General features: G+C 51.1%; 12 protein-coding genes across 12 annotated transcripts; 7 read left to right on the top strand and 5 right to left on the bottom strand.

Moving 5' to 3' along the window:
- Positions 1 to 1,246: 1,246 nt before the first annotated feature.
- On the top strand, positions 1,247 to 4,602 carry BDV17DRAFT_272969 (uncharacterized protein). Its single transcript, XM_073758970.1, has 3 exons — positions 1,247 to 1,652; positions 1,719 to 2,435; positions 2,488 to 4,602. Exons 1-3 carry the CDS (start codon positions 1,540 to 1,542, stop codon positions 4,085 to 4,087), a joined length of 2,430 nt encoding a protein of 809 aa, XP_073611857.1. The 5' UTR covers positions 1,247 to 1,539; the 3' UTR covers positions 4,088 to 4,602.
- On the bottom strand, positions 4,535 to 5,140 carry BDV17DRAFT_294838 (SND2/TMEM208 family protein; the record flags this gene model as incomplete). Its single annotated transcript, XM_073762929.1, has 2 exons — positions 4,535 to 5,071; positions 5,132 to 5,140. 2 exons carry the CDS (start codon positions 5,138 to 5,140, stop codon positions 4,535 to 4,537), a joined length of 546 nt encoding a protein of 181 aa, XP_073611856.1.
- A 275-nt stretch (positions 5,141 to 5,415) lies between these two features.
- BDV17DRAFT_272966 (anaphase promoting complex subunit bimA) lies at positions 5,416 to 9,161 on the top strand. Its single transcript, XM_073758969.1, has 4 exons — positions 5,416 to 6,366; positions 6,436 to 6,609; positions 6,664 to 8,513; positions 8,567 to 9,161. Exons 1-4 carry the CDS (start codon positions 6,030 to 6,032, stop codon positions 8,636 to 8,638), a joined length of 2,433 nt encoding a protein of 810 aa, XP_073611855.1. The 5' UTR covers positions 5,416 to 6,029; the 3' UTR covers positions 8,639 to 9,161.
- A 739-nt stretch (positions 9,162 to 9,900) lies between these two features.
- Positions 9,901 to 11,199, top strand: BDV17DRAFT_191128 (1-acylglycerol-3-phosphate O-acyltransferase SLC1). The gene is made up of 3 exons (XM_073755107.1): positions 9,901 to 10,031; positions 10,115 to 10,855; positions 10,916 to 11,199. The coding sequence occupies exons 2-3, from the start codon at positions 10,144 to 10,146 to the stop codon at positions 11,080 to 11,082; spliced, it is 879 nt and encodes a 292-aa protein (XP_073611854.1). The 5' UTR covers positions 9,901 to 10,031; positions 10,115 to 10,143; the 3' UTR covers positions 11,083 to 11,199.
- A 375-nt stretch (positions 11,200 to 11,574) lies between these two features.
- Positions 11,575 to 12,998, bottom strand: BDV17DRAFT_191125 (4'-phosphopantetheinyl transferase family protein). Its single transcript, XM_073755106.1, has one exon. It carries the CDS (start codon positions 12,741 to 12,743, stop codon positions 11,676 to 11,678), a length of 1,068 nt encoding a protein of 355 aa, XP_073611853.1. The 5' UTR covers positions 12,744 to 12,998; the 3' UTR covers positions 11,575 to 11,675.
- A 159-nt stretch (positions 12,999 to 13,157) lies between these two features.
- Positions 13,158 to 14,209, top strand: BDV17DRAFT_272958 (pyridoxal 5'-phosphate synthase subunit PdxT). The gene is made up of 2 exons (XM_073758968.1): positions 13,158 to 13,418; positions 13,490 to 14,209. The coding sequence occupies exons 1-2, from the start codon at positions 13,168 to 13,170 to the stop codon at positions 14,046 to 14,048; spliced, it is 810 nt and encodes a 269-aa protein (XP_073611852.1). The 5' UTR covers positions 13,158 to 13,167; the 3' UTR covers positions 14,049 to 14,209.
- On the bottom strand, positions 14,210 to 15,030 carry BDV17DRAFT_272956 (nuclear cap-binding protein subunit CBC2). Its single transcript, XM_073758967.1, has 5 exons — positions 14,923 to 15,030; positions 14,770 to 14,864; positions 14,664 to 14,708; positions 14,422 to 14,613; positions 14,210 to 14,367 (listed from the first exon to the last, which is right to left on the bottom strand). Exons 1-5 carry the CDS (start codon positions 14,989 to 14,991, stop codon positions 14,238 to 14,240), a joined length of 531 nt encoding a protein of 176 aa, XP_073611851.1. The 5' UTR covers positions 14,992 to 15,030; the 3' UTR covers positions 14,210 to 14,237.
- A 136-nt stretch (positions 15,031 to 15,166) lies between these two features.
- On the top strand, positions 15,167 to 18,578 carry BDV17DRAFT_191099 (uncharacterized protein). The gene is made up of 4 exons (XM_073755104.1): positions 15,167 to 15,509; positions 15,560 to 17,662; positions 17,710 to 17,879; positions 17,929 to 18,578. Exons 1-4 carry the CDS (start codon positions 15,225 to 15,227, stop codon positions 17,984 to 17,986), a joined length of 2,616 nt encoding a protein of 871 aa, XP_073611850.1. The 5' UTR covers positions 15,167 to 15,224; the 3' UTR covers positions 17,987 to 18,578.
- Positions 18,579 to 18,790: 212 nt separating this feature from the next.
- Positions 18,791 to 19,770, top strand: BDV17DRAFT_294831 (uncharacterized protein; the record flags this gene model as incomplete). The annotated part of the gene is made up of 2 exons (XM_073762928.1): positions 18,791 to 19,104; positions 19,278 to 19,770. 2 exons carry the CDS (start codon positions 18,791 to 18,793, stop codon positions 19,768 to 19,770), a joined length of 807 nt encoding a protein of 268 aa, XP_073611849.1.
- Positions 19,771 to 20,519: 749 nt separating this feature from the next.
- Positions 20,520 to 21,176, top strand: BDV17DRAFT_294830 (uncharacterized protein; the record flags this gene model as incomplete). Its single annotated transcript, XM_073762927.1, has 1 exon — positions 20,520 to 21,176. One exon carries the CDS (start codon positions 20,520 to 20,522, stop codon positions 21,174 to 21,176), a length of 657 nt encoding a protein of 218 aa, XP_073611848.1.
- A 223-nt stretch (positions 21,177 to 21,399) lies between these two features.
- On the bottom strand, positions 21,400 to 22,117 carry BDV17DRAFT_294829 (uncharacterized protein; the record flags this gene model as incomplete). The annotated part of the gene is made up of 2 exons (XM_073762926.1): positions 21,400 to 21,566; positions 21,610 to 22,117. The coding sequence occupies 2 exons, from the start codon at positions 22,115 to 22,117 to the stop codon at positions 21,400 to 21,402; spliced, it is 675 nt and encodes a 224-aa protein (XP_073611847.1).
- Positions 22,118 to 22,287: 170 nt separating this feature from the next.
- pin1 (peptidylprolyl isomerase ESS1) lies at positions 22,288 to 23,251 on the bottom strand. Its single transcript, XM_073755103.1, has 4 exons — positions 23,169 to 23,251; positions 22,695 to 23,098; positions 22,524 to 22,640; positions 22,288 to 22,468 (listed from the first exon to the last, which is right to left on the bottom strand). The coding sequence occupies exons 1-4, from the start codon at positions 23,169 to 23,171 to the stop codon at positions 22,459 to 22,461; spliced, it is 534 nt and encodes a 177-aa protein (XP_073611846.1). The 5' UTR covers positions 23,172 to 23,251; the 3' UTR covers positions 22,288 to 22,458.
- Between the last annotated feature and the right edge of the window lie 124 nt (positions 23,252 to 23,375).

Here is a 23,375-nt window from a genome sequence, read left to right as displayed (position 1 = left end):
AACTGACCCGAGGCTTACGGCGACTGTCCGGTTTTCTGAATTGGAACTGCCGCCAAATTCAGTTAGAATCTCGCAAGCCGAGTGCTCTTTGTACATCCTTTGCACTTGAGTACCCCGGTAGCGTCATCAGACTTACTACTCCCACCAGGCAATGCTCCTCCTAACTACTAAGAACAAGGGAACGGAACCGGCGCCAGGCCTAGTACAATAATATGAATCCGAATCATTCAAAAATGCCACAAGAGTCATTGGTTGGCATTGGCTACTTGGTCTAGTGCATCAGAATACCCGATACCGATGCGCTTAGCCGACTAAAAAGCCCAAAGCATAGCAAGGAGGCGTAAGGATGAGGCATACATGATCATCACCAGCATGTTAAATAGCTTCCACATATATATAAGAGCCCACAATGCTCCGGAAGATACACATCGAACTGTAGAAACACTCCACCATCGACCTCACCGTCACCATCACTATCAGGGTGCCCAACCAGCAATAACCACCCATACGGCGCAAGCTATTACCGACTCTCACGTCGCAGGTCCGGACTCCCCGCTTCTGAGCGGAGGAAGAAACCCACGGCTGGCTAGATTACATACCTTGCATTGAAGAACACAGCGTCGAATTCCACCACTATCGATCGGGCCGTCAAGCTAGATCGCCTGAGGTGGGTGTGCTCTTATCTCGCGTCTCTGTACACGCATATGTTAAGATTGCCCAAGCCGACTTTTGAGCCACGAACGATGTACAGATACAGAGTACGAGTAACGGCCGATGACGCCGCATCTAGTGCTCTGGATGGCATAGGATAAGCTAGATAGACTCGTGACTAGAATCATCAAAGCGGCACTGGCTATTGTGTTGAAGAGCCTCGGCATTCGTCAATCAGCATGACAATGTAGCATGCAGCCAGTATAATCAAAAGTATTCGTAGACGAGCTGAAAAGCCGAGCAGCGGACAATAGTTCATGTGGGCTGTCGTCATCGGCACGTGTTGGCTCCAACGACGATCGCTCAAGCTGCTCTCTAGACTAGGCTTTGCCAAGCTATAAAATTAATGCAAAGAACGAGCTCACTGGGCAAGCTGTGGGCATTATGCGTGCAGTGATATTCCTGGTCTGTTGCGCCACTCCACCGCAATGACCTCACCGACACTGGCGATAGTGATAAGACTCGACGACGCAAAGGTCCTCAGGTTATAACGATTATTGTAAATGCCATCTCAGTAACTTGCCTGGCTTTAACTGCTCGCCCATATTCCAAAGAAGTTGTTGTAAGGGACGCCAAGGCCGACCGAAGCCCGTCGCGTGCTCTTGGAGCCTGAAAGCTGAGGCACCACGCTTGTGATTCCGCCGTCAGATTTTCATTCCGCCGAGCTCCTGACTTCCCCAGCTTCTCGATTTCAAGTCTCCCAAGGCTCAATTAGTCGTGTCACTGTTGTTTGTCTTCCTCGACAACCAGTTATCACGCGACGCGAACACCCGAAACCTCGCCAGTTGCATTCCCTGGCCTGGACTCGGAGCCTTCAAGGCATCAGCCATGGCGTCCTCAAATGGCAAGATAGTGGAGTCGGACGACAGGGTCGTGGTCACTCCGGAGAGGTCGAAACCCAGGACGAGTCGCGTTCGGTGGACTTTTGGGCTATTGACTCGGTAAGGCTCTTTCCAATTGCACTTCGTGTCTGTGAGAAATTGCTTCTAACCCAATGATCTGTATAGACTTACCATCTGGTATTTCCTGCTGACGCCCTTTTTCCGGTGTCCGTCCAACGAATCCGATCTGACGGACTCTTCACCACGAATTTGCAAACCGTACTTGGTCGCGAGATCCTATGTCGAGCCTCATGTTACCCCTTACTACGATACCTACGCGGCTCCGTACGTCGACGCCGCGCGCCCATACGTCCACATAGTGAACGAAAAAGTTTACACACCGGCCTCCAACATCGCGAAGCAGGGTTACGAAGCTTATGGCGCACCGGCACTCGAACGGGCACAAGTCTACGGGCAGGAGCAGTGGAACGCAAATGTCGTTCCGCACATCCAAGCCGCAAAGGGCAAAGCAACGGATTGGTACGGAGCACAGGTGAAGCCCCATGTGGATACTGCCGTGGTCGCCGTCTATCCTTACTACGATAAGGTCAATGGGGCATACTGGACTGTTCTGGATGGGTATGTCCTGCCATTCGCCGCGACGTATCAGCCCTTCATTGGCAAGACGTACACGTCCGGACAAGAGATTTTGACTACGACGGTTCTGCCTCACGCGCAAAACGCGTGGTTCTCCACGGTCTACTTCGTCAACAACTCATTATGGCCTAAGATTTCCAGCCTTTACTCGGAAAATGTGGAGCCTCAACTTGTGAAAATCGGCCAGAGACTTGCGAGCTACCGCGAGGGTAATACTTTGCGGAGCGTGGCGGACGAAGCTGAGAGGTAAGCTTGATCCGTCATTACAAATCTTGCTTGGTTTATCTAACAGAAATAGCTCGGTGGGATACTCTACCTCTTCCTCATCTATCTCTCTAGCTGCCGCAACCGAACCGTCGACCACGTCCTCTGTCCCAGTGGTGACGCCCGCCCCCTCGTTATCACCCGCGGAGGTGGCAGCACAAATCCGCGAAAAGATCACTTCTGACCTCGTCACTTGGAAGGAGCGATTCGCGTTGGCCTCTGAGAAAGGTGTTGAGGGTCTTGAAGGCCGGGTAGTTGAAATTGTCGACACATACTTGGCCGGTGGCGCGCAGACAGAAGGGGACAAGCTTATCGGCGCGTTGGAAAGTGTAGTTGACGAACAAACGACTGCCATAAAACGCCACATCAGCACGCTGGCAGAGTCTCTTCCATTGGAAGATGTCCCTGAAGAAGAAGAGGCAGCTGTTGAGAAACTGCTTAAGGAACTCAGAACCTCCGCTGTGTCGATCAGAGACCGAGCCCACGTCCTCAGAGAGTGGCACGCTTCGTTCGAGCAGGACCTCATCCAAAAGGTCTCGGTCGCAGTGAACTCTACCCTTGCTGTGCTGGATAACGTTCGTGACCTCGGTCTGCAGGAGATCGGAATGCGGTGGGCCTGGATGGATGGTGTCACCTACAAAGATTGGGAGGACTACCATGCCCTGAAGGAGGAGTTTGAGGAGTGGAAGGGTAAATTCCGTGAGATCGGGCTGCAGCATGCCAGGATTGAGGCGGTTAAGGACACTGCGGAGGAGACTCTCTCACGCGGAATGGATATTGCCGAAGCTGCGGCCAAAGAGCTTGCTAGACTGAAGGAAGTCGGCCGGTGGAAGATCGCGGCTCGGGAGGTTAGCGATGATTTTGATACTAGATCCGAGCCGCCGCCACCTCTTCCCAAACCCACCGTTGCGGTAGAGGAAGCCCCAGCCGTTTCGGAAGAGCAAGACAAGATCTCTGAAGAATCTAGGGAAACATCTGGCGACAACGATAACGTTGATGACATTGCAACGGAAACGCACACCGAATCACCAGAACTCGACGAAGTCCAAGAACCTGCCAACCACCAAGAAGCCGACTCGGAAGCGGAAGCATTAGCAGACGCCATCTCCGATTTTCCCGTCTTTTCAGACGCTTCCACTGATAAGGACAGCCAAGCTGGGGTCGAAGTGGAATCCCCCAATTTCAAGGACGAGACCGAGTCCGATCCCAATGCAGCCCCCTTTGGTGCGGCAGCCGCTGCCGTGCTGCTTGAAAAGGCTTCAGCACAACTTGACGATGCCGAAAAATTCGACCAGGATGAGGTCGTCGTCGACGCACAGGCTACGAAAATTTCCGAGGCTCTATCTGAGTCGCTCGGTATTGAAGACATCCAGACCGAGCCAACACCCAGCCAAGGACCAACTCAGAACAAAGCCATTGAGGATCTGCTCAATCATATTCTTGCAGATACTGATTCTGCCTTTGCAGAAAAGGTCTTGAAGAGACTCAACACAATTTATAAAACGCCTCAACCGAGCCCGGTTGCTCCTGCTGCCGACGCTGCTGAGCCTGAAGCTCCTCAACAGGCAGAAGCCGCCGAGCCGGTCGTTGAGTCTTCTAATTCTGCTGAGACAAAAGTGACGGATGATCTTTAAACAATATTGCAAAGAGACTCTTGATTGATGCATTCCATTTTTCCTTTTTTTTCCTTTCGTCTGCTTTGACTTAACTCTTGCTTTATTGGATCCTGATATTCCCCACATAGTTCCCCATGATATCACGACAGACTTATATGGTTATGATCAATTTTGCTTGGCGATCTTCATGACTGTTTTAATAGTTTCTTTGGTATCTTTTCTCGCGAGTCCCCAGTCTCGCCTTTCTTTTGTTTTCTGTTGAATGGGCGAGGCTTTACTCCAGTCCAATATCGACCTTGAAATCGTTCCCCTTGATTTAGCGGTATATACGATCAACATCCCTAGTTAGGCACACGCTTAATCAACCTGTTAGACTCTACCAACCGTACAAAAACCAACCTATCCAACTCAACCTAACCTCCACTCCATCAAACCAAACCAAACCAACCCCAATCCTACCCTACCCTACCGATACTGCATCCTCTGCCCACCCCTCTTCTCCATCTTCCTCTGCCTCTTACTCTCCGCGCCTGTCGCAACTCCCTCCCCACCCTCCCCAGCACCACCCCCAAACCCCTTCAGACCCCCCTTAACCCCCATAACGGTACTATACGCCAAATAAACCGAGTAAACCGGAACAACAACCCAAAGCCACCACGCCCGGTCACCAAAGACACAGACGGCCCCGATACACCCCCACGTCCAGTAGAGCACGTCCCACATGTATTCGGTCAGCCCGGCGGCGTTGAGGTCTTCGCCGGGCGAGCGCAGCGCGCTGGAACCGGAACCGGAGCCGTCGGTGGCATAGGTGGGCCGGCCGATTTTGTCCAGGTAGAATTCTATAGCGAGGGTTGGAAGCACGAGGAAGTAGTATGGATTTAGGGACTGGGGGCGGTTGAAGACGAAATGGAGGGTTAGGTGGAGGGCGTGTAGGAGGAGGGTTATTAGGTGGGTTCGGAGGAGGATGGATGTGTTTCTCGCTGCGAGGGTTTTGGATGCTTTCTGTTTATTTGTTAATCATTTTTGTCTACTATGCTTGATGGGAATTGGGTGCGAACTGACTTGGGCCATCTTGTGGAAGCTAGAAGCATGTAGGCGAGGTCAAGATGATGTGAGTTTATGCGGGTTGTTGCTGGTGCAGATGCTGAGGTGTTGTGAATAAATGACAAGTAGATTGTGTTATATGACGAGGTTCATTCTTCAATTGGCCCTCCCGTCTTCTCCAGTTGGTGAATACTGAAGTCTCGAGGGAGGTCAGAGCAGTTCGTGCCAGAACCGGCGGTTGCCCACCACAACGGGACAAGCGCCCGTCGCCCGCAAGAACCAAACGGTCCGCCTCCACCAGCCACGAGCCTGCGATCATGACAACACGGTCGAGCTTCAACTGACTTGCAACTGACCCAGCGCTGACAAGAGCTTTTATTTCTATACTGCTTTACTCGCGCCCTCACCGCTCGACATGCAACTTAGTCTTCCCTGAGACTTTGTTTGGCCTGTACGGCGTCACGAGTTGTCCGATCTTCCTTCACTCTTTGCACCACCGGTTCGGACTCACCACTCGCCCTCGCTCTGTCGAGCTTCATTCTGGCGGGGGATCGGTGTCGAATATAACAAAGAGACCAGGCCTTGTTGCTATAGTTGTTGTTTCTCTCCATTTATACTCCGTCCCCTCTTTGAAAGCTCGCGATACACTTTTCCAGGTGGTTATCCAAGACTGTCTGAAAGAGGCACCAATCGTTGTTTCCTTCACCTTTGTCTTGGGCATCTCTAACTTCGTGCAAAAGACACGCGGCCTGTCTAATTTTGACCTGATGCTTGTCTTCGAAAGACAGGTCTTCTTCACCTCCACGACACCCTATCAATTCTTTACTAGGACCTTTCATAACAACATCGACATTGATTACCCTTTCAACGCACGACAGGCTGTGCTCCCTCATCCCCTTCACATCCTCGCTCGAAAATGACTCCTTCAACATCGCACATATCGAGCCAGCTACGGCAACTGATATACTACCACCTCGATAACAACCTCGTCCGAAACGCGCTATTTCTCGCCGGCCGCTTACACGCCTACGAACCTCGAACTTCGGAAGCTTCATACCTACTAGCGTTATGTTACCTGCAAAATGGCCAAGTGAAAGCAGCGGGAGAGACCAGCAGGAATTTTGGTTCGCGGGGCACGCATCTCGGTTGCTCTTATGTCTACGCGCAGGCATGCCTCGACCTTGGGAAGTACACGGATGGTATCAACGCGCTGGAGAGGTGTAAATCGCTTTGGAGTACAAGAAATAACTGGAGTAAGCATATCGCTCGATTGTCTTCACTTGGCAAGTGAGGCTGGTACTGATATGGTTCGCTCCGGCTAGATAAACATAGTGAAACGCGCAGGCAACATTTACCAGATGCTGCGGCCGTACTTTGCTTACAAGGGAAGTTATGGCAGGCTCACAAGGAGCACAACAAGGCGGTGGAATGTTACGCTGCGGCTCTGAAGCTGAATCCCTTCATGTGGGATGCGTTTCTGAACTTGTGCGAAACTGGTAAGGGATTATTGATGCTTGAGGATTTCTCCTTTCTGGCTAACTAGTGCCAAGGTGTCGATATGCGGGTTTCAAATATTTTCAAGATGACACCAGAGATGTACACGATGGTATCGGCTGCTGCGCTTGAGGATCTTGAATCTCCAGTAGACAAGGCTCTACCTCCAGATGGTCCCCTGCAGACGCAGGCCAATGCGAATCCAAGCGCAGATCCATTTACATCCGGCACCACTCGCAGCGATTCGAATACCAGTCACGGGAGCTCCGCTTTATGGGAGAAGCTGAATGGAAGCACAGTCAGTGTCGCATCATCAGGAACAGGGCCACATATTATGCGTGAAGGCATGGAAACCCCTGGTGGACAAAGCAGCGAGTCCGATGATCCTCGTGTAGCCAATGGAGGTGGAGGCGCCGACGTGTTTGAGCCGCCGTTAGCCCCGGCAAAGAAAAACCGGACAATTCAAACAATGGGCGCCGATCACTCGATGGATCCACCACCGAAGATGAGGCCGACTGGTATACGACCGAGAATGCGGACTAGAGTCGAGGGAGATGAACATACAGAAAGGGATGTTACCATGGGCCATAGAATTGGCGATCGCAAACGAACGGTCTCCGGACAGGTCGCGCACTCTTCGACGGCGAACTTGACCGATCAAGGAACTGGGCAAAGGCGAAGTGTGCGACTGTTCAATCAGATCAAACCCACATCAAACAAAGTGTCCAGCGCAGCATTGGGCGTGAAAGACGGCCGAGAGGTGAAGAAGGTGAGGACTACTGGGACGACGAAGGCACGTACGGCAACGACGTCAAATGTAGGACGCGTTGTAAGCGGCAATAATCGAAAACATATCGGTGAGGTCCACGAAGGTGATGGCAAGGATTACCGCGGGACATCTTTGGCTACATCGAACAATCCGCAGCACCTATCCAAACACGCTATCTCAGAGAAATCTAAGTCGGTTGAGGCCCTCGCTTGGATTCTTGACCTGTTCTCTAAAATCGCATCGGGCTATTACTACTTGAGCCGGTATAGGTGCGCCGATTCGATCCAGATTTTCACCTCACTCTCCCAGGGCCAGCGAGAGACACCTTGGGTTCTCGCTCAGATCGGCCGAGCCTACTATGAGCAAGCGATGTATTCAGATGCCGAAAAGTATTTTGTCCGGGTGAAGGCCATGGCGCCATCACGATCAGAAGATATGGAGATTTACTCAACGGTGCTGTGGCATCTGAAGAACGATGTCGAGCTTGCTTATCTGGCCCATGAGCTGATGGAAGTTGATCGTCTATCACCTGAAGCCTGGTGTGCCGTGGGTAACTCGTTCTCACACCAACGAGACCACGATCAAGCTCTGAAGTGTTTCAAGCGCGCCACCCAGTTGGATCCTCATTTCGCTTACGGTTTTACACTGCAGGGCCACGAGTATGTCGCCAACGAAGAATATGACAAGGCCTTGGATGCGTACCGAAACGGTATCAACGCCGACAGTCGGCATTACAACGCCTGGTATGGACTGGGAACGGTCTACGACAAGATGGGCAAACTCGACTTTGCCGAGCAACATTTCCGGAATGCAGCCAAGATTAACCCCTCCAACGCGGTGTTGATCTGCTGCATTGGCTTGGTACTGGAGAAGATGAACAATCCAAAAGCCGCATTAGTGCAATATAACAGGGCGTGCTCGCTTGCTCCTCATTCTGTGCTCGCTCGATTCCGAAAGGCCCGCGCATTGATGAAGCTGCAGGATCTTCGGTCAGCGCTTGGTGAGCTAAAGGTTCTCAAGGACATGGCGCCGGATGAGGCGAACGTCCATTATCTTCTTGGGAAACTATACAAAATGCTCCACGACAAGGGCAACGCCATCAAGCATTTCACGACTGCTTTGAACCTTGACCCTAAGGTAGGCTATTATTTTCCTCTTCTTGACTCAGACGGACTAACGTTATCTACTAGGCCGCACAATACATCAAAGACGCGATGGAAGCCCTTGACGAAGACGAAGAGGATGAGGAAGATATGGCCTAATTCCGCCTAATCTTCCTACTATAGTTATCCCGGTTTCCTCGCTTTTGCTCCCCTCAAATACCTCTCAATCCTCGATTATATCCCTTTCTCCACGCTAGATACCCTCTGCCCTAGTTCGGTATACACGAGAGTCGGCGTTTCTTTACTGGGTCGGATTTCAAGCGACGACATCAGCATTACACGGGCGTTTCCGGTGGATTGGTTAAAGCATGCATTTGCGTTGTGTTGCGTTGCACTATCTCACGCATTCCCAAGTGGTGTCGAGATTCTGGATTTTGTATATTAGCGTGGGTTGGCTTTCTCTTTGCGATTGCAGCGGGATCGCTGCTTATATAGTAGTGAGCCGGAAGGGCCAGGCGGCTGTCATGGTCATGGCTCTTGACAGTATTTGCTTGGCTTCTGGTTAGATTATTCTTATGCACATTATTATGAATGAAGCCTACGTTGGACAATGGATTTTTGGTGATTACGATGGGGCTTGCTATACGCACACCGACCTCCCTAGCTAAACACCAGTAATCCCTCTATATACACCAGTTATTACCTGACTTCGCCTGATTAAAAATACGCGTAATTATTTATATTATTTGCCCCGTGGCCTTAGTTTCTTTAATATTACTACTATTACTACCATTATTTGTTATTACTGTTAACATAGAAGCTCACAAGAATAACCTCTATTTAGTAACTAAAAAATCCTTATACTTTTTAAATATTAGCTTCCTGATTAGGAAGAGTTCCTCCCCGGCTGCCTGTAGACGCTAGCCCTAATCAGGCGAAGTCATGTAACAACCATTGTGTATAGAGGAATCACAGGTGTTTAGCTAGGGAGGCGGGTATGCGTATAGCAAGCGCCATTATGATCTGCGAGGTCGTAGCCCGAGATATATAGTTTTGTTGTCCGAATAGGACTTGATACTGATTGACGCCATCAACCCCTGAGCACTACTGTTGCTGACGCAGTTTCTCGGCAAATCATACGTCAATAACCACGCCGAGATCCCCATACATCCTATCCTCAAACTTCGATCTAGATTCGGAGATGTTTGCTGTGTACCACCTCTGTATATCGGCGTGGAGGCGGTAAGGGATAAGCGGTGAGGTAGTGCCGGAAATTACCGTGTCGGGAGTGTCATGTGAACGTCCCCCATTTTCGATTTCGTCGTCCGCCGTTGGGGTTCGAGAAGGTTGAATATCTCAAAGGCAAACAATATCCTCGCCTCGGCGCCAGACTTCGACTCTTCCCCTTCTTCACAATTAGATTGGGCTATTCTCCCTTAATATCGTCGCCCCGCAACAGACTTTCTCCGCCACTTGCCATGCCCCTGGTCGAATTGTAAATATCTACTCCGCATCGGCCCTCTGACCTCGTCACGCTACTCTTCATTTCGTGGTAAGATGACGTCCTCTTTTGCTTCAAATCCTTGCTTCTATTATATGGCCAAATGAATAACCGTCGGAGATTATCCCTAGTAGAAACTACCTTCCGCAAGCGTCCCCGTATCATGTCTGTACTCTACTACCTCGCCTCAGGCACAAGCACCTACGTCGCTTTAACAGCCTCCCTCTTCCTCCTCGGCCAGAAAGTCCCGCGGGCATCCTTCTTCGCGCGCTGCCTCGCCTCCTATGGCTCGCTCCTCATCTGCGCAATCTACGGCGTTCTCGCCTCCATCGTCCTCCGGTTAGTGGGGTACGGCCGCATCTCGCAATGGGCGACAGCCCGCAGCTTCAAGTGGGTGATGCGATTCACGACGGGCGTGCGGTTCGATATCGTCGAAGGCAAGGAGTATCTCTCCACGCGGCCCGCCGTAATCATCGGAAACCACCAGTCTGAACTGGATGTCCTCATGCTGGGAGAGATCTTCCCGCCCTACTGCAGCGTCACAGCGAAGAAGAGTCTCCGCTATGTACCCTTCCTGGGGTGGTTCATGTCGCTGTCCCGGACTGTCTTTATTGATCGCGCGAATCGGGAAACGGCTGTTAAGGCGTTTGATAGTGCCGCTGAGGAGATGCGCGTTCATCGGCAGAGTGTGTTTATTTTCCCCGAGGGGACGAGGAGTTACTCTGATAAGCCGGAGTTGCTATCTTTTAAGAAGGGCGCGTTTCATCTTGCTGTTAAGGCTGGTGTTCCTGTCGTCCCGGTTGTTGTGGAGAACTATTCGCATATTCTGGCTCCCAAGAAGTCCATCTTTAAGGCTGGCTCTATCAAAATTCGAGGTATGTTTTGGTCGGCTGAATTTGAGGGTGAGTTAGTTCGCAGCTAACGAACCTATCTAGTTCTTCCGCCTATCAGCACTAAGGGTCTCACCACCGAGGACGTCGACGGTCTCACCAAGTCGACTCAGGAGACGATGCTCAAGCATCTGCTTGAGATTTCCAAGACGGAGCCATCCGATGTTGCTTCGGCCCTTAACAGTGGGAAGTCGACTGCCGTTGGTATCTAAGCATCCCGAAATCCCTATACAGCAGCTGTCGGCATTACCTTGTTACTTGATGCACTCGAGTACAGTCGAACCGAAATGTCACCTGTCGCCTTTCCACTTTGAATATGAAACACCCTCTGTACGATGAAATGCCGACAGGATATGATCTCGATCCTAATCTCATAGCGTGCGGAAGAAGACACTAGAACACCACCCAACAAACAACCATCCCCCCACTTCCCTGGTTACTCTCGTTCAGACAAGGATGTCCCTCAACTCTGGACAAAAGCAACCATCTAACGGCTGAACAACAAAACAAACCCATGGTGAGTAAATGCAGCCATGGACGAATTCGAAACCTTTGAATCGAATGCTCAAAATGTGATTGACACTGCGATATTGGAACTCCATATACCCTTCCCTTCCCTGCGAACGGAACGACGATAGATGTGATGTGATTGATGATATTATATCCAGTCAGCCATCTTTTTTTGTCTTGTTTTGCCTTATATTTCGAATGTTTTCCTATCTATTCATAGATGAGATGAGGTGAATGCAATCAACCAATCATTGTGTATCTCTTCCCTACCCAAGAATTCGCGGTTAGATATGAATTAGGATAAACAGCTACACACCCCCGTCGCACAAGGCCGGATATCCCGCTCGATATCTAGCTTCTGGAACGGCATCCAGGGATCTCCTCCACCTCCAACCGCACTATCACTATTACCCTCACTTCTCAATCCCGACCCAAACCCCAAATTCGCACCCCTCGCCGCCGTCGCAAACAAATAATCCCCTTCCAACGCAACAACCTCAATTCGCACATCCTGCACAGCATCCCCATTCATCGTCGTCTTAACACCCGTATACGGCACTCCAAACATTCCCTCCCCCTCCTCACTCTGCCTAGATGGCGATGGCGCAACAACATTACTAAACTCTAACTCCCTCAGCCACGGCGCGAGTAGCGCTTCCCCAGTCATCTTGATATACGCTTCCTTAAGCGCCCAGTACGTGTAGAAGAGGCGGTAGCCGTAGTCGACGAGGTCGTCGTTAGATAGAGATGAAGATGAAGGTGAAGGGGCACCATGGAGACTTTTCATGTCGCGTATCTCGCGCGCGGAGAAGACCTCTGCGAAGATGTCGATGTAGTTGTGTAAGGAGTCTAACGTGCGGATTTCGTTAGTTCGGCCTGCTCGCTCGTTTATGCATGTTATGTCGATGCCGACTAAAGGGGTGCTGTTGATGGAGGCGGTGCTGGGGGCTGCTGGCGATGGGGATAATGAGGGTGGCGGGGACGGTATGGTAGTCCCTGCAATCGCGACCATCGAGGCTTGATGGCTGACGTTGAATTCGACGTTTATTGGTTCTATACCGCCCTCTCGGTAGTCGCTGTCTTTGCTGGGGTGTATATAAAAAGGCCGCCGATGCGGATCCGGCGTGCGAGATATAACAATTGACGACCAGGGCACACGACATGTTCGATGAACGAAGAGGTATTTTAGGAGGTTGGACGCGAGCGACATATGCTTGTCTTTTAGGTGGTAGTATTTCTGCACGGATATTTGGTCGGTGTGTTGGAGGGTGTGCAGGAGAGGGAGGGTGCTTGTTGTTGATGTTAGAGGGCGGGTGTCGATGTACCATCGGGTTAGGATGGAGGTCGGGGTGTCGCCGGCCATGGCTAGTGATTGTTGGGATTTAAAATTCTCGAACAAGAGTTGAAGGAGGTGCTGGTTTGAGGTCTGTGGAAGTGCAGGTTGTAGAGGGGTTAGGTGGTGTAAGCCGGAGACTTTTGGGGGCGGTGGTCATAATCGAAATGCTGACATGTTGTGATACTGAAGTTACTAGTAGGTCGGGAATTCGTATCAGTCGTGAATCATGACTCAGATGCCGCCCAATACAATCCTTCACAACGCAGGATACCAGAAATGAAGAGACGAAGCTATCCAACTCCAACTGCTCGGGAGATTTCCGGGGCTTATCAGGCGGGGGATCACGTGGTGATAACAAATGCCGGGACCTGCTTACATAACCAGAATTTATTGATAAATGCGATGGGTGGTGGCCAACGCCTCCCAATTCCCACTCTTCAGACAGAGTGCAATGATCAAGATTACTGTCGGGGTTCTCGCCTTGCAAGGCGCATTCCACGAGCATGTTGTGCTGCTGCAAAAGGCAGCCGCATCGCTGGTCTCACAGCAAACTTCCTCGTCGCACTGGGAGTTCCTAGAAGTCCGGACCCCGCAAGAGCTGGAGCGGTGCGATGCGCTTGTCTTACCTGGAGGCGAGAGCACGGCGATTTCGCTGGTGGCAGCTCGGTCAAACCTGCTCGAGTCTTTGAGGGACTTTGTTAAGTATGTTTTTTTTCTAATGTTGGCATAATTGCATTGAGGTTGCGGCCTGACTCATACTTCTGTCCCCGTAGGGTACATCGCAAGCCGACGTGGGGAACTTGCGCCGGATTGATTTTGCTGGCGGAGTCGGCGAATCGAACGAAGAAGGGTGGACAGGAACTAATTGGGGGGTTGGATGTTCGGGTCAATCGAAACCACTTCGGCCGGCAGACGGAGAGTTTCCAGGCGCCGCTCGAGTTGCCGTTCCTAGGTCCCTCGCAAACGCCTTTCCCAGCGGTCTTTATCCGGGCACCGGTCGTCGAGAAGATTTTGCCGCACCATAAGGGTGTTCAGGTTGACGAACTCCAGAGAGACGAGACTGTTGTTGCGCCTCCGCGACAAGCAGAGAATGATACGGCTCGGGAGGCAATGTCTCGCGATGTCGAGGTACTGTGTAGCTTGCCTGGAAGGGCTGCGCGTTTAGCTACCGCGGGCACCGATGTGAATCCCGACGATGAAGTCGGTGATATTGTTGCTGTCCGGCAGGGCAACGTCTTCGGCACGAGCTTCCATCCTGAGTTGACCGGTGACGAAAGAATTCACTCCTGGTGGCTGCGGCAGGTGGAAGAATCTGTGAAACGACTGCAATGAATTCATGATCTCGAAAAGGCAGGCCGCCTTCCCTGTTCATGGGTTAGAGAGATGGAGGGTCCTGCAAAGAACTTGGGTATTAGATGTAAATATATGTTTTTTATGCGCTTCGCCGCTACCGGTAATAGACAAGATATAGAATATATGAACGCCATTGCGCCGGTGAAACTAGATGCTTCCTCCACATCGTTACCTACCGGCCCCGTATTCCTCTTCCTCGCGCCGTCGTTGGTCGTCGTATGCGCGCCCGTAACCACCACGACCAGGGTCATACTCTTCTCGGTACTCATCACGGACCTGTCCGCCTGATTTACCTCGTCTGCGTCGATTGTCAGTATCTCTTCGCCGCGAAAATAATCCAATATTGGCATACCCGTATTGCCGGCCTTCCTCGAACCCAGGGTCCAGGTCTGTTCGGATAATTCTCTCGTCTAGCTTGGTACCTCCGACATATTTCAAGCAATCAAGGGCGTCTTGGTGCGTGTAGTATTCGACAAAGCAGAACCCGCAAGGTGTCTTGTTGTATCGGTCAAGCCCCATCACCAGCCGCTTGATTTCCCCACATCTAGATCTTGTCAGTGAAAAGTTTTCCGCGCAGTTCAAAGGAGTCCGGACTTTGAGAAGAGCTCGTGGATCTGTTCTTCTGTAGTGTAGAAAGAGCTATACCGGTTAGCATATGCCTTGTCCAGGCAAAAAAGAGCCGAGCAAGACCGGAACATACAGGTTACCGACGTAGAGGGTGGTAGCATCCCTCAGACCATCCATTGGATCCTTAGGTTCCTCGGGCTCGTCCATATTGTACTTGCGCCTCTTGTTCTATTCGGTAAAGCGCGTTAGTGTCTAGCTCCAGAATGCTTGCAAAATGAAGCTATACCTTTCCGACATAGTAGGCGCTGGGCCGGTCGAGTCGCTCGACGGTGTTGCGACGCTCTGGAATGCTCATGACTGCGAGGCAAAAGTAACAGAGCTGCAGGGGTGGAAGATGTTGTTAGGTGAAGGATGTTGAGCGGAGACCAGCGCAGAGAGCTTCGTTTGGGGTTGGTCTTGGCGCGGCCGCTTTTCTTTGACCTCCGCCTTCTCTGCCAACAACTTCCTCAGTTATCAACGTGCCTGCAACAGAGCATTACATTTACGCGCGGCATTGGATTCCTCGTCTCTGGAATTATTGTCGCGACAATGCCCAAAGTCATCAGCTACACTCCTCCCTGGCTCTCGCGCCCTTCGCCCGGCGCCTCTTTGTTTTCGAGTCCGGCGCCCAAGGATCCAGCAAGCATTAAGAACTCCCAAGTCGGCAATTACGTCGGGCCTTCAAGGTCACTAGCACGGCGCGGAAATGAAGTGTTTACGGTCGTCGACAATCAGATCCGCTGGTCGAGCCTCACGCGGTTGAAAGACGAATGGCAGCAGCGTGAGAGGTCGAAGAACCAGAAGACCGAGGTGGATAACGAGGCTCCATACAGGGTACGTTTGTGCTCAACTATTTTGATAGTATCTGTTACTGACCTTCTTAGACATTATTAGTTCCGGTGTATGAACAGATCCGACAGATCATCCCTTCTCCGAACGGCGCTTTCCTCGCGATCGTCGCAGACCACACCGTCTTCATCGCAGTACTCCCGGATCCCTCACACCTGTCCACAACGGATGGCTCTCCGATTCGCGTGAAAACATACCAGCTTGGCCCAACGACCCATGTTATTCCAGAGTCACCGGTGGTGTCGGCATTGTGGCATCCGCTCGGCGTCTACAGCAACCTCGGAGGGTGTCTAGTGACAGTAACGGAAGACGCGGCTGTGCGCGTTTGGGAGCTAGATCGGAATAACCATTGGTCGTTTGATCGGCCTACGTTGGGCATTGATCTCCGAAAGCTCATTGATGGAACCTCCTCAGACCAAGACTTTGCGCCGTCGGGATTCGGGAAGAACAAGGGGTTTTCCTCAGACTATGTTGATATGGAGGTTGCATCAGCTCGCTTTGGTGGCATCGGAAGTGAGAAAGAGGATGCGTGGGCCGCAATGACGCTCTGGATTGCGATGAAGCCTGGCGATCTATATGCGCTTTGTCCGCTACTACCCTCTAAGTGGAGAGCACCTTCAGCTGCCGTGCCTTCACTGTCCGCTGCAATTATCCCGAAAATTTCTGCTTTGGAAGAGGACCCTCTCGATTATGAAGAGCAGTTGACAGCCTGTCGACAGCAGTACGAGTGGCTCGCGGAGATCGATAACCAAGAACCGTTGCAGGTCATTCCTGGCTCTGCGACGGAGCCCGAGTCTGAAATCCTCACGCGCCCCTCCACCCTTAGTGCTATCCCCAAGCTGCAAGGGCCGTTCCGCGTCGACGCCGGCGATGACGCCGATGACCTTGACCTATGTGACATGCTTGTCATTGCGGCCAAGGCTGACACTGATGCTCTTATGTTGGGCGAGGAAGATGAATTGGCACTCAACGGCGGTGACGATAAACTCTCAGCTACCACAATCTGCCTTTCTTCCCTTAGCGGGAGAGTCTACATCTGCCTCGAACTCGAAGGGGTAGAAGGGCAATGGCTCCCGAAGACGAGAAAGAACGTGTTCCAAGCCCCCGTTTCTGAGTCAACTGACCTACTTCTGGTGGAAGCGCTGGATACCGTCAAGGAAGGGCGCCGATCATCGCCAACGTGGCCAATGTTCACTCCTGATGCTCATTCTCGCTACAGCTTCTTCGTGACAACATCCCATAGTGTGGTTTTCATGTCGCTCGCCTCGTGGATTCAGCGACTGGAGGATGAATTGCAATCCGAAGACACCTCTGGCTCCGGCTTCCGCCTCCAGATTCTTTGCGAAGGCAATGTTTCTACATTGGAATCGATCATTCAGGTTGACGACGATGCCAGCAATTTGACTAGCCAGCCCTTCCACCTCCCAGCATCTTTGGTCTACCACGACTACGACTTGGGCTACTTTCTACTCACCTCACACGCATCTCACCCGTACGCTGCTGTTCTGGAGAAGCCTAGTTTTTTCCCATCATTCTCGCTCCAGTCGGACGCGCAACCTACTGACTCACCAACTATTCCTCCCTACCGGCCTCCCTACCAAGTTCCTTCGGTCCTCTACTCGGACTCACCCCTGGAGTTCTTTGTCGACAAGAACGTGCCTCACCGTTACCGAAGCAGCCTCAAGGAACCTGTCCTCCTTTCCCCGGCTACTCTGGACATAGTTGCTGCTGCGCACAGAATCCTCTCAGCCCATACCAATGCTCTTGAACGAGCTGCATCTGATCTTTTCCGCCGGTGTGAGAGGTTACAGGGAGAACTGCGAGATCAGTTAGGGCAGGTATCCGATGTAGCTGATCGCATCAAGGGTGTATCGAGCGAAATCAGCGAAAACGGACAAAGGAAGGAGGGATCCAGGAATACTGAGGCTCTCGATAAAAGATTGCAAGCCGCCAAAGACAGACAGACCCAACTAGTCCAACGATACGAAGCTCTCCGCAACAAGGTTCTGAAATCCGGTGGAAGGCCACTTAGTGAGAGGGAAACATCATGGATCGCCGAGGTGGAGACGCTTTCTCAGTCATTTGATAAGGATCGCAAGGAGGAAGATGTTGCACAAATATCACAACGGCTGGAGGCTGTAAGTTCTACTCTACTCACATCGAATCATGCTGACAGTCTCTGCAGGTCAAGGAAATTGCCTCGGAACTGCTCACAGAAGCCAAGTCCGTTGCTTCCAGAATCCCATCTCCTTCAGAGCCGAGCAGCCCGGCGTCTCCTACAAGCGGTCAGCCGCGCGTTCCTCAGCGGCTCCAGAGGGCTAAGATTGCCGACGCAATGAAGATGGTGGAACGAGAGTATGTTTGCCGCTCAATCTTTCTCGAACATTGCTAACCTGAGGCTTAGATCTGCCGTCATTGAATCGATTACAGCCCGCTTGGCGCGACTCAACACAACTGTATGATGTCGCTTGCGCTTTTGTTTTCATTTGCCTGTGTTCTCTTGGTATAACAGCAGGATGTCCATGATGCATGTAGCTCGACTATAGATATGAACAACTTTTGTGAAGGGGAAAAAATCCCGAACCAGTGAGCATGATTCCAAGCGTAGGTGCTCATGAGAGGTCAATGACTTGTTTCTAGTATCCACGATGCTATGGTGGAAGGAGCGAAGGGCCTTCCTCATACCGCCCCAAAACACCAAGCCTTTTTAAGTGCCTACGAGATCACGATAATCCAAAATACGCTCATTCTTATTCTAATGCTTCTACGGTAGCTACTCATAGGCTTGAGCGTGTACTATCTCAACCAAGTCCTTGCACACAACTACATACCAGATTCTCCAGATGACGTTTGTTGTGTTATGAGGTTCACGCCACTGTGAACCATTTGTCACCCATTCATTGCATCTGGCACTTGTTCCTTCACTGATTAACAAGATGCCTGAGTATCCTTAGTTTCTGCCTTGACTGGCAGTAGGTATAAATTGAGTGCCTGCGTTCGCATTTCTTCCGACCGTACCTCTCTTCCCAAAGCTATTTTCTATCCTGATATCCCTCGTCATCCCAATCTGTTAATCATCACGTTCTCGTCTCCAGCGCTTCCGATATGCAATCGAGATTCCGGGTTCTGATCCCATCCCAAGGAGAGGCATCCTCCAATTTGCACGCAAGTTCCAATAGGCGACTACCCCCCGACGTTGGAGAAGGTCCGTCTCAATTACAGGTCGTTGGAGCAGACCCCAGTAATCCTCATGCCCTTGAATCAACATGGCTGGCACAGATCTCTCTGACGCAGCCGCCATCGAATCAAGCTCTACCGATGCACGTTCAGCCAAAAGGCACCGCAGCGAAGGATTCCATGGAGAACCCTCTGCCAAAAGGCAGGCTGTCGAAATTGCAGCCACTCAAGCAGTCTCCAAAATCGATGTGCCAGCGGAAGAATTCTTCAACATTGGGGAATTCTTCGACTTTGAGACAGCCAGCACAGGGGCACCTGCGATGGGCCTCCCCAATTTCAAAGTAACCTCCATTCTAAAACAACCCTTCAACATCGAAGAGCTTCCCAATAGATTGCCAGAAATGTACCTAGACTTACCCTCCACTCTCCCTCAGGCTAACCCCTGTATCACCTGCCACCCCCGAGACATCTATCCGGACAACCTCCCGAGTAACCGCTTGCTCGCCAAGCTAAACAACGAACTCAAGGCACCCTTTGACGGAAGAAACCTCAGACTCACTCCCCTTCTAAGTAAAGATTTATCAAGGGCTATCTCAGCCGCAATTGCATCCAGGCATTCCCCGCAGCCGTCAGCATGATCAAAGTCATGTGGCGCGAGCGCGAGGAGCGGTACGTCCGACTGTGTCCGAAAGACAACAACCAAGTGAGGTACTTCACTCACACGAGCTCAATCGAGCGTCTACGCCAATGGGAGCGGAACTACAAGTCTGGTCAGGACAAGTTTGGCCGAGACTCTGCCCCGCCGCCTAAGTTGTCTAGGGATGGTATGCATATGCATTTCTCGCGAGCTGCTTACGAGAATTGGACGAAGACTTACGACAAGGCCATGCTTGCGAACTCCAAGGGTAGGCCCTGGACCGAGTATCATGATGCGAAAGACGCGCTGCGGAGAATCATTGATGGGCCGAAACCTGGGTCTGTTTCTGACGAGGTTTGGGCCGCGCTGCGCCGGTTTTTGGAGGACATGTTTCTTACCGAGTTGCAGAAGTGGGGGGCTTGTTTCGTTTGACTTGAAGGTTCCGACTTTTACAGAGGTCGTTAGTGAGCTTTATGGGGCAATCATTGAGAGGGTTGAAGGGGCAGGGAAGTTGTGGGAGAAGCTTAGGTCTCCTGTGAACATGTCGGAGAATTTCCGGTGGCTTGATTGCTTTCTCTCTGGCTCTGCTGAATGAATGGCGCTGTGTGAGTCTGGTAAGGGGTATACCATGTTCTACTGGAGTTTGGGTTAGGATACGAATATGGGTACCATCGCACAGAAACAAGGAAGTGCGATTCAACATTGGGTCTTGAAACTGAATATGAATTTGCCAACCTAATATCATCAAACCATACAATACGGTTCCCTTTCCTCTCCCTGCTCGCCGTAAATCCTTTTCTCATTGTACGTGAGACTACCCTGACCACGTGACTACAAAGCCCTATCTAGGACACCCCCAGCGAAGACAATGGATTTCACAGAACTGGGCTTGCTTTGTCTCCAGACAAGTATTGTAGATTCTTCATATATTCCGTTGTCTTTGTGCACTTTATACCGTAACTCAATGTTCACGGACTTCCCTTTCAGCAATATGCCGCAGTTCATTGTCTCGCCTATCCTGTATCTATACAGATCCCATCCTCATCCTTATACCCTCCTTTACCCTAACACCACCTTTATCACTTCTCGTTCTTCTTGCCTCTTAACTACACACCAGAAATCCTCCTCTGCAGTCTTACTACCCAAGCCTCAAGGCCTAACCCACCTCAATCGCAGACAAAATGTGCAACTTCTACACAGTCCGCTACATGTGCACCTGTATCTACGACGAATGGTACTTCCCCTGCTCGCTCAAGAGACCATCCGACTCCACCTCCTCACCCTTACCCCCATCCGCATCTGCACCCCAAAAGTGCTGCCAAACGCGCTACATCCTCGAAACACACGACATCCTCACCCTCTGCGAAGAATGTCTAGGCCGACTGGACGCTCGCGTCCGGAAGCACGGAATTAGAAAGACGCTTGATGCCGCGGAGACGACGTTTCCGGTTGCGAAGTGTCTTGGGATGTTGATTGTGGGGATTGCGGATGAGGGGGAGTATTGGAGGGTTTTTGGGGATAGGCTAGGTAAGAAGAAGGGGAATAAAGTGGAGAAGGTACTCTTGAAAGAGAGTGAGTACTGGGTCCCCAGCGCCGAGGGGACGGTGGGGAATGACGGTGAGGCGTTGAAGGCGAGACGGCCGAGGGAGAGTGATGGGAAGGTTGCGTGGAAGTATAAGTGGAAGTGGCAGGAATCTGAGGCGCAGAAGGCGAAGGAGATGGGGCCTGAGAAGTGGGAGGGGTCGCTGAAAGAAGAAATGGTGTTTCGGATTGATGCTGACTTGAAGCGTGAGTTCTTGAGGAGAAAGATAGGTGTTGGGCGTTCTAGTAATAGGTAAACAAGGGAATCAGTTATTCACTGATGACATGATCTCTATTGCAAGTAAAGTGCACCTAGCGTATTGATATCAAGTCTACCTAAACATTGTAGCATCGACTCAACCAACCAACGAAACCAGTAATCTACGCGTGCCCTGTAAACTCCGTCAACCTCGTCAAAAGACAAGCCAAGTCCAACGAGAAGAATGCTTTCGCTCATAAAAATCAAAGACGTAAGACCAATCAAGACCCAGTAGCCGCATTGCTTTTGTTCTCCTCAATCAACCCATCCGCATCTTCAACACACTCCCTGATCGCTTCGTATAAATCACCAACCACCTCTTCATATGTCGGGAGCGCCAGACGCGGAATGAACGACGTCCATTTTTCCATCTCCCCATTAAAGGTCTCTGCGAACTGTGTGAGAATGTGTAGCGTTATGCCATTGAGTACCCTGGTGTTCCGCAATTTCTATCGCCAGATTCAAGTTCTCCCCTTGGAGACCATATTGGTTATATGGACCGTCCATGAATCCTTGAAGGTGCCCATTATAATTCTCTGTGTACCTCTCATAAGCCTGCCTTGAAATGTGAAGACCTTCCACCGCCATGCGAGGGATCTTCGTTGTGGGCGCAACGGTGGGTTCGGCCGTGTTATAATCCTCGCTCCAGGCTATGAGTTGGTTAATAACAATTTTATGACGATGAAAACGATCGGCGCCGTCTTCTGGACACACGGCTGCGAAGCGCAACTGTCTGACGTCGTTTAATTCCCTCATCGAACGGACAGCGGTCATAGCTGCGTCGCGAGTCCGGTAGATTAAGACATGGAATCCCGGTGGGACGACAGTTGTAAGATAGTATGAAAGTTGAAGGTTATTTCTGTCAAATCCGAAATCATTTGGTATACTGGATTCACGGAGAGGCGCCATTTCAGCAGGAATATAACGCATGGGGTTCATTGTGATTATGAAGGAGACTTGGTTCGTGATAGGGAAAGAACGATTTCAGGTGTGGGAAAATTTGGCAGGAGCGACTATGGTTGCGAGAGGAAGAAGCGGAGAGAAACAAACTGCGATTTGGCATCCTAAAGTACTGGTGTGAATGTGCTGGGTCAAAGAATTGATCAAGATCAAAAGCATCAGAAAGGTTATACTTATGTGAAATTTGCGGGATAGCAATTTGGTCAAAGGCTCGCCATGCTCATAGAACAAAGATACGATATGATGTAGGCATATAGCAATAATATCCGTTTTGTGGCAAAAATTTGCTTAGTTCATTAAATATCTATGCCAAAAAGTGTTTATTGGAGTCTGTTATAGGCCAGATGGTTAGCTTTGCTACTAATCAAACTAGCTCCTGACATACCGCTCAATCAGATGAAGGCCGGAGCCTGACTCAACAATGTCACTGACTTCGCCCGGCTGCAGAGCAAACGCTGCTTCCTCAAACTCTTTCTGCATATCACCGCGGCCAAAGAAGCCACTTCATACAGTCAGCACAGAGCCCAAAACTGCGTCATCGTAACATGCAACATACAGATCGCCCTTCTTCCTAGCACTGCTGCAATCCGACTCAGACATGGCAAGATCGCCTAACCGGGCCTCCCCACTCAAGATGCGCTCTTGGTGGCCACGAAGAATCTCACGCGCCTCCTCCTTCGACCGGGTAATTTCCGCCTCTCTCCAGCTGCTCGGCCGCCGGCTATCTCTGTGCTTGACTAGAAGATGGGCGCAACGAATCTTGCCTTCGCCTTGGCCCGAACCGTCGGGGAAGGCAGCGGCGCCGCTGTGGTATGTCGCCATGTACACCTTAAGAGTGTCCATGTCGGTGTCTGCTGGTGGCTCCCATCGCGATTCTCTGGTGGCGGGGTTGAAGTAGTAAGGGAGCTTCTTGGAGTTCGAATGGCGAACCTCCCATCCTGGCGGAAGACCGGTGTTTACCTATGACGAAATCAGATGTGAGACAGAATGACCTTTCTGTGTCTATTTGGAGGGAACATCCAGAGCATACCATAATGTTTATAGACTTGGACGAGTGTATATAAGTGCGAATCGCTATAAACCTCGAGGCAGGTATAGATCTAGCGATGTCGCAAGTAGAACGTTGAGGTGACGCGGGGAAAGTGACAGGAGGGGAAGAACCAAACGTGACAAAGCCTGCAAACTCTGCAAACCACTCCGGATCGGCGATTCCGCGGTGCTTCTTTCAACTTCCCTC

Source organism: Aspergillus undulatus (assembly GCF_047715775.1).
Source record: "Aspergillus undulatus strain CBS 261.88 unplaced genomic scaffold BDV17scaffold_59, whole genome shotgun sequence".
NCBI classification, from domain to species: domain Eukaryota; kingdom Fungi; phylum Ascomycota; class Eurotiomycetes; order Eurotiales; family Aspergillaceae; genus Aspergillus; species Aspergillus undulatus.
Note: the sequence above shows the minus strand (reverse complement) of the source record. Positions and strands in the feature narration are given on the sequence as shown.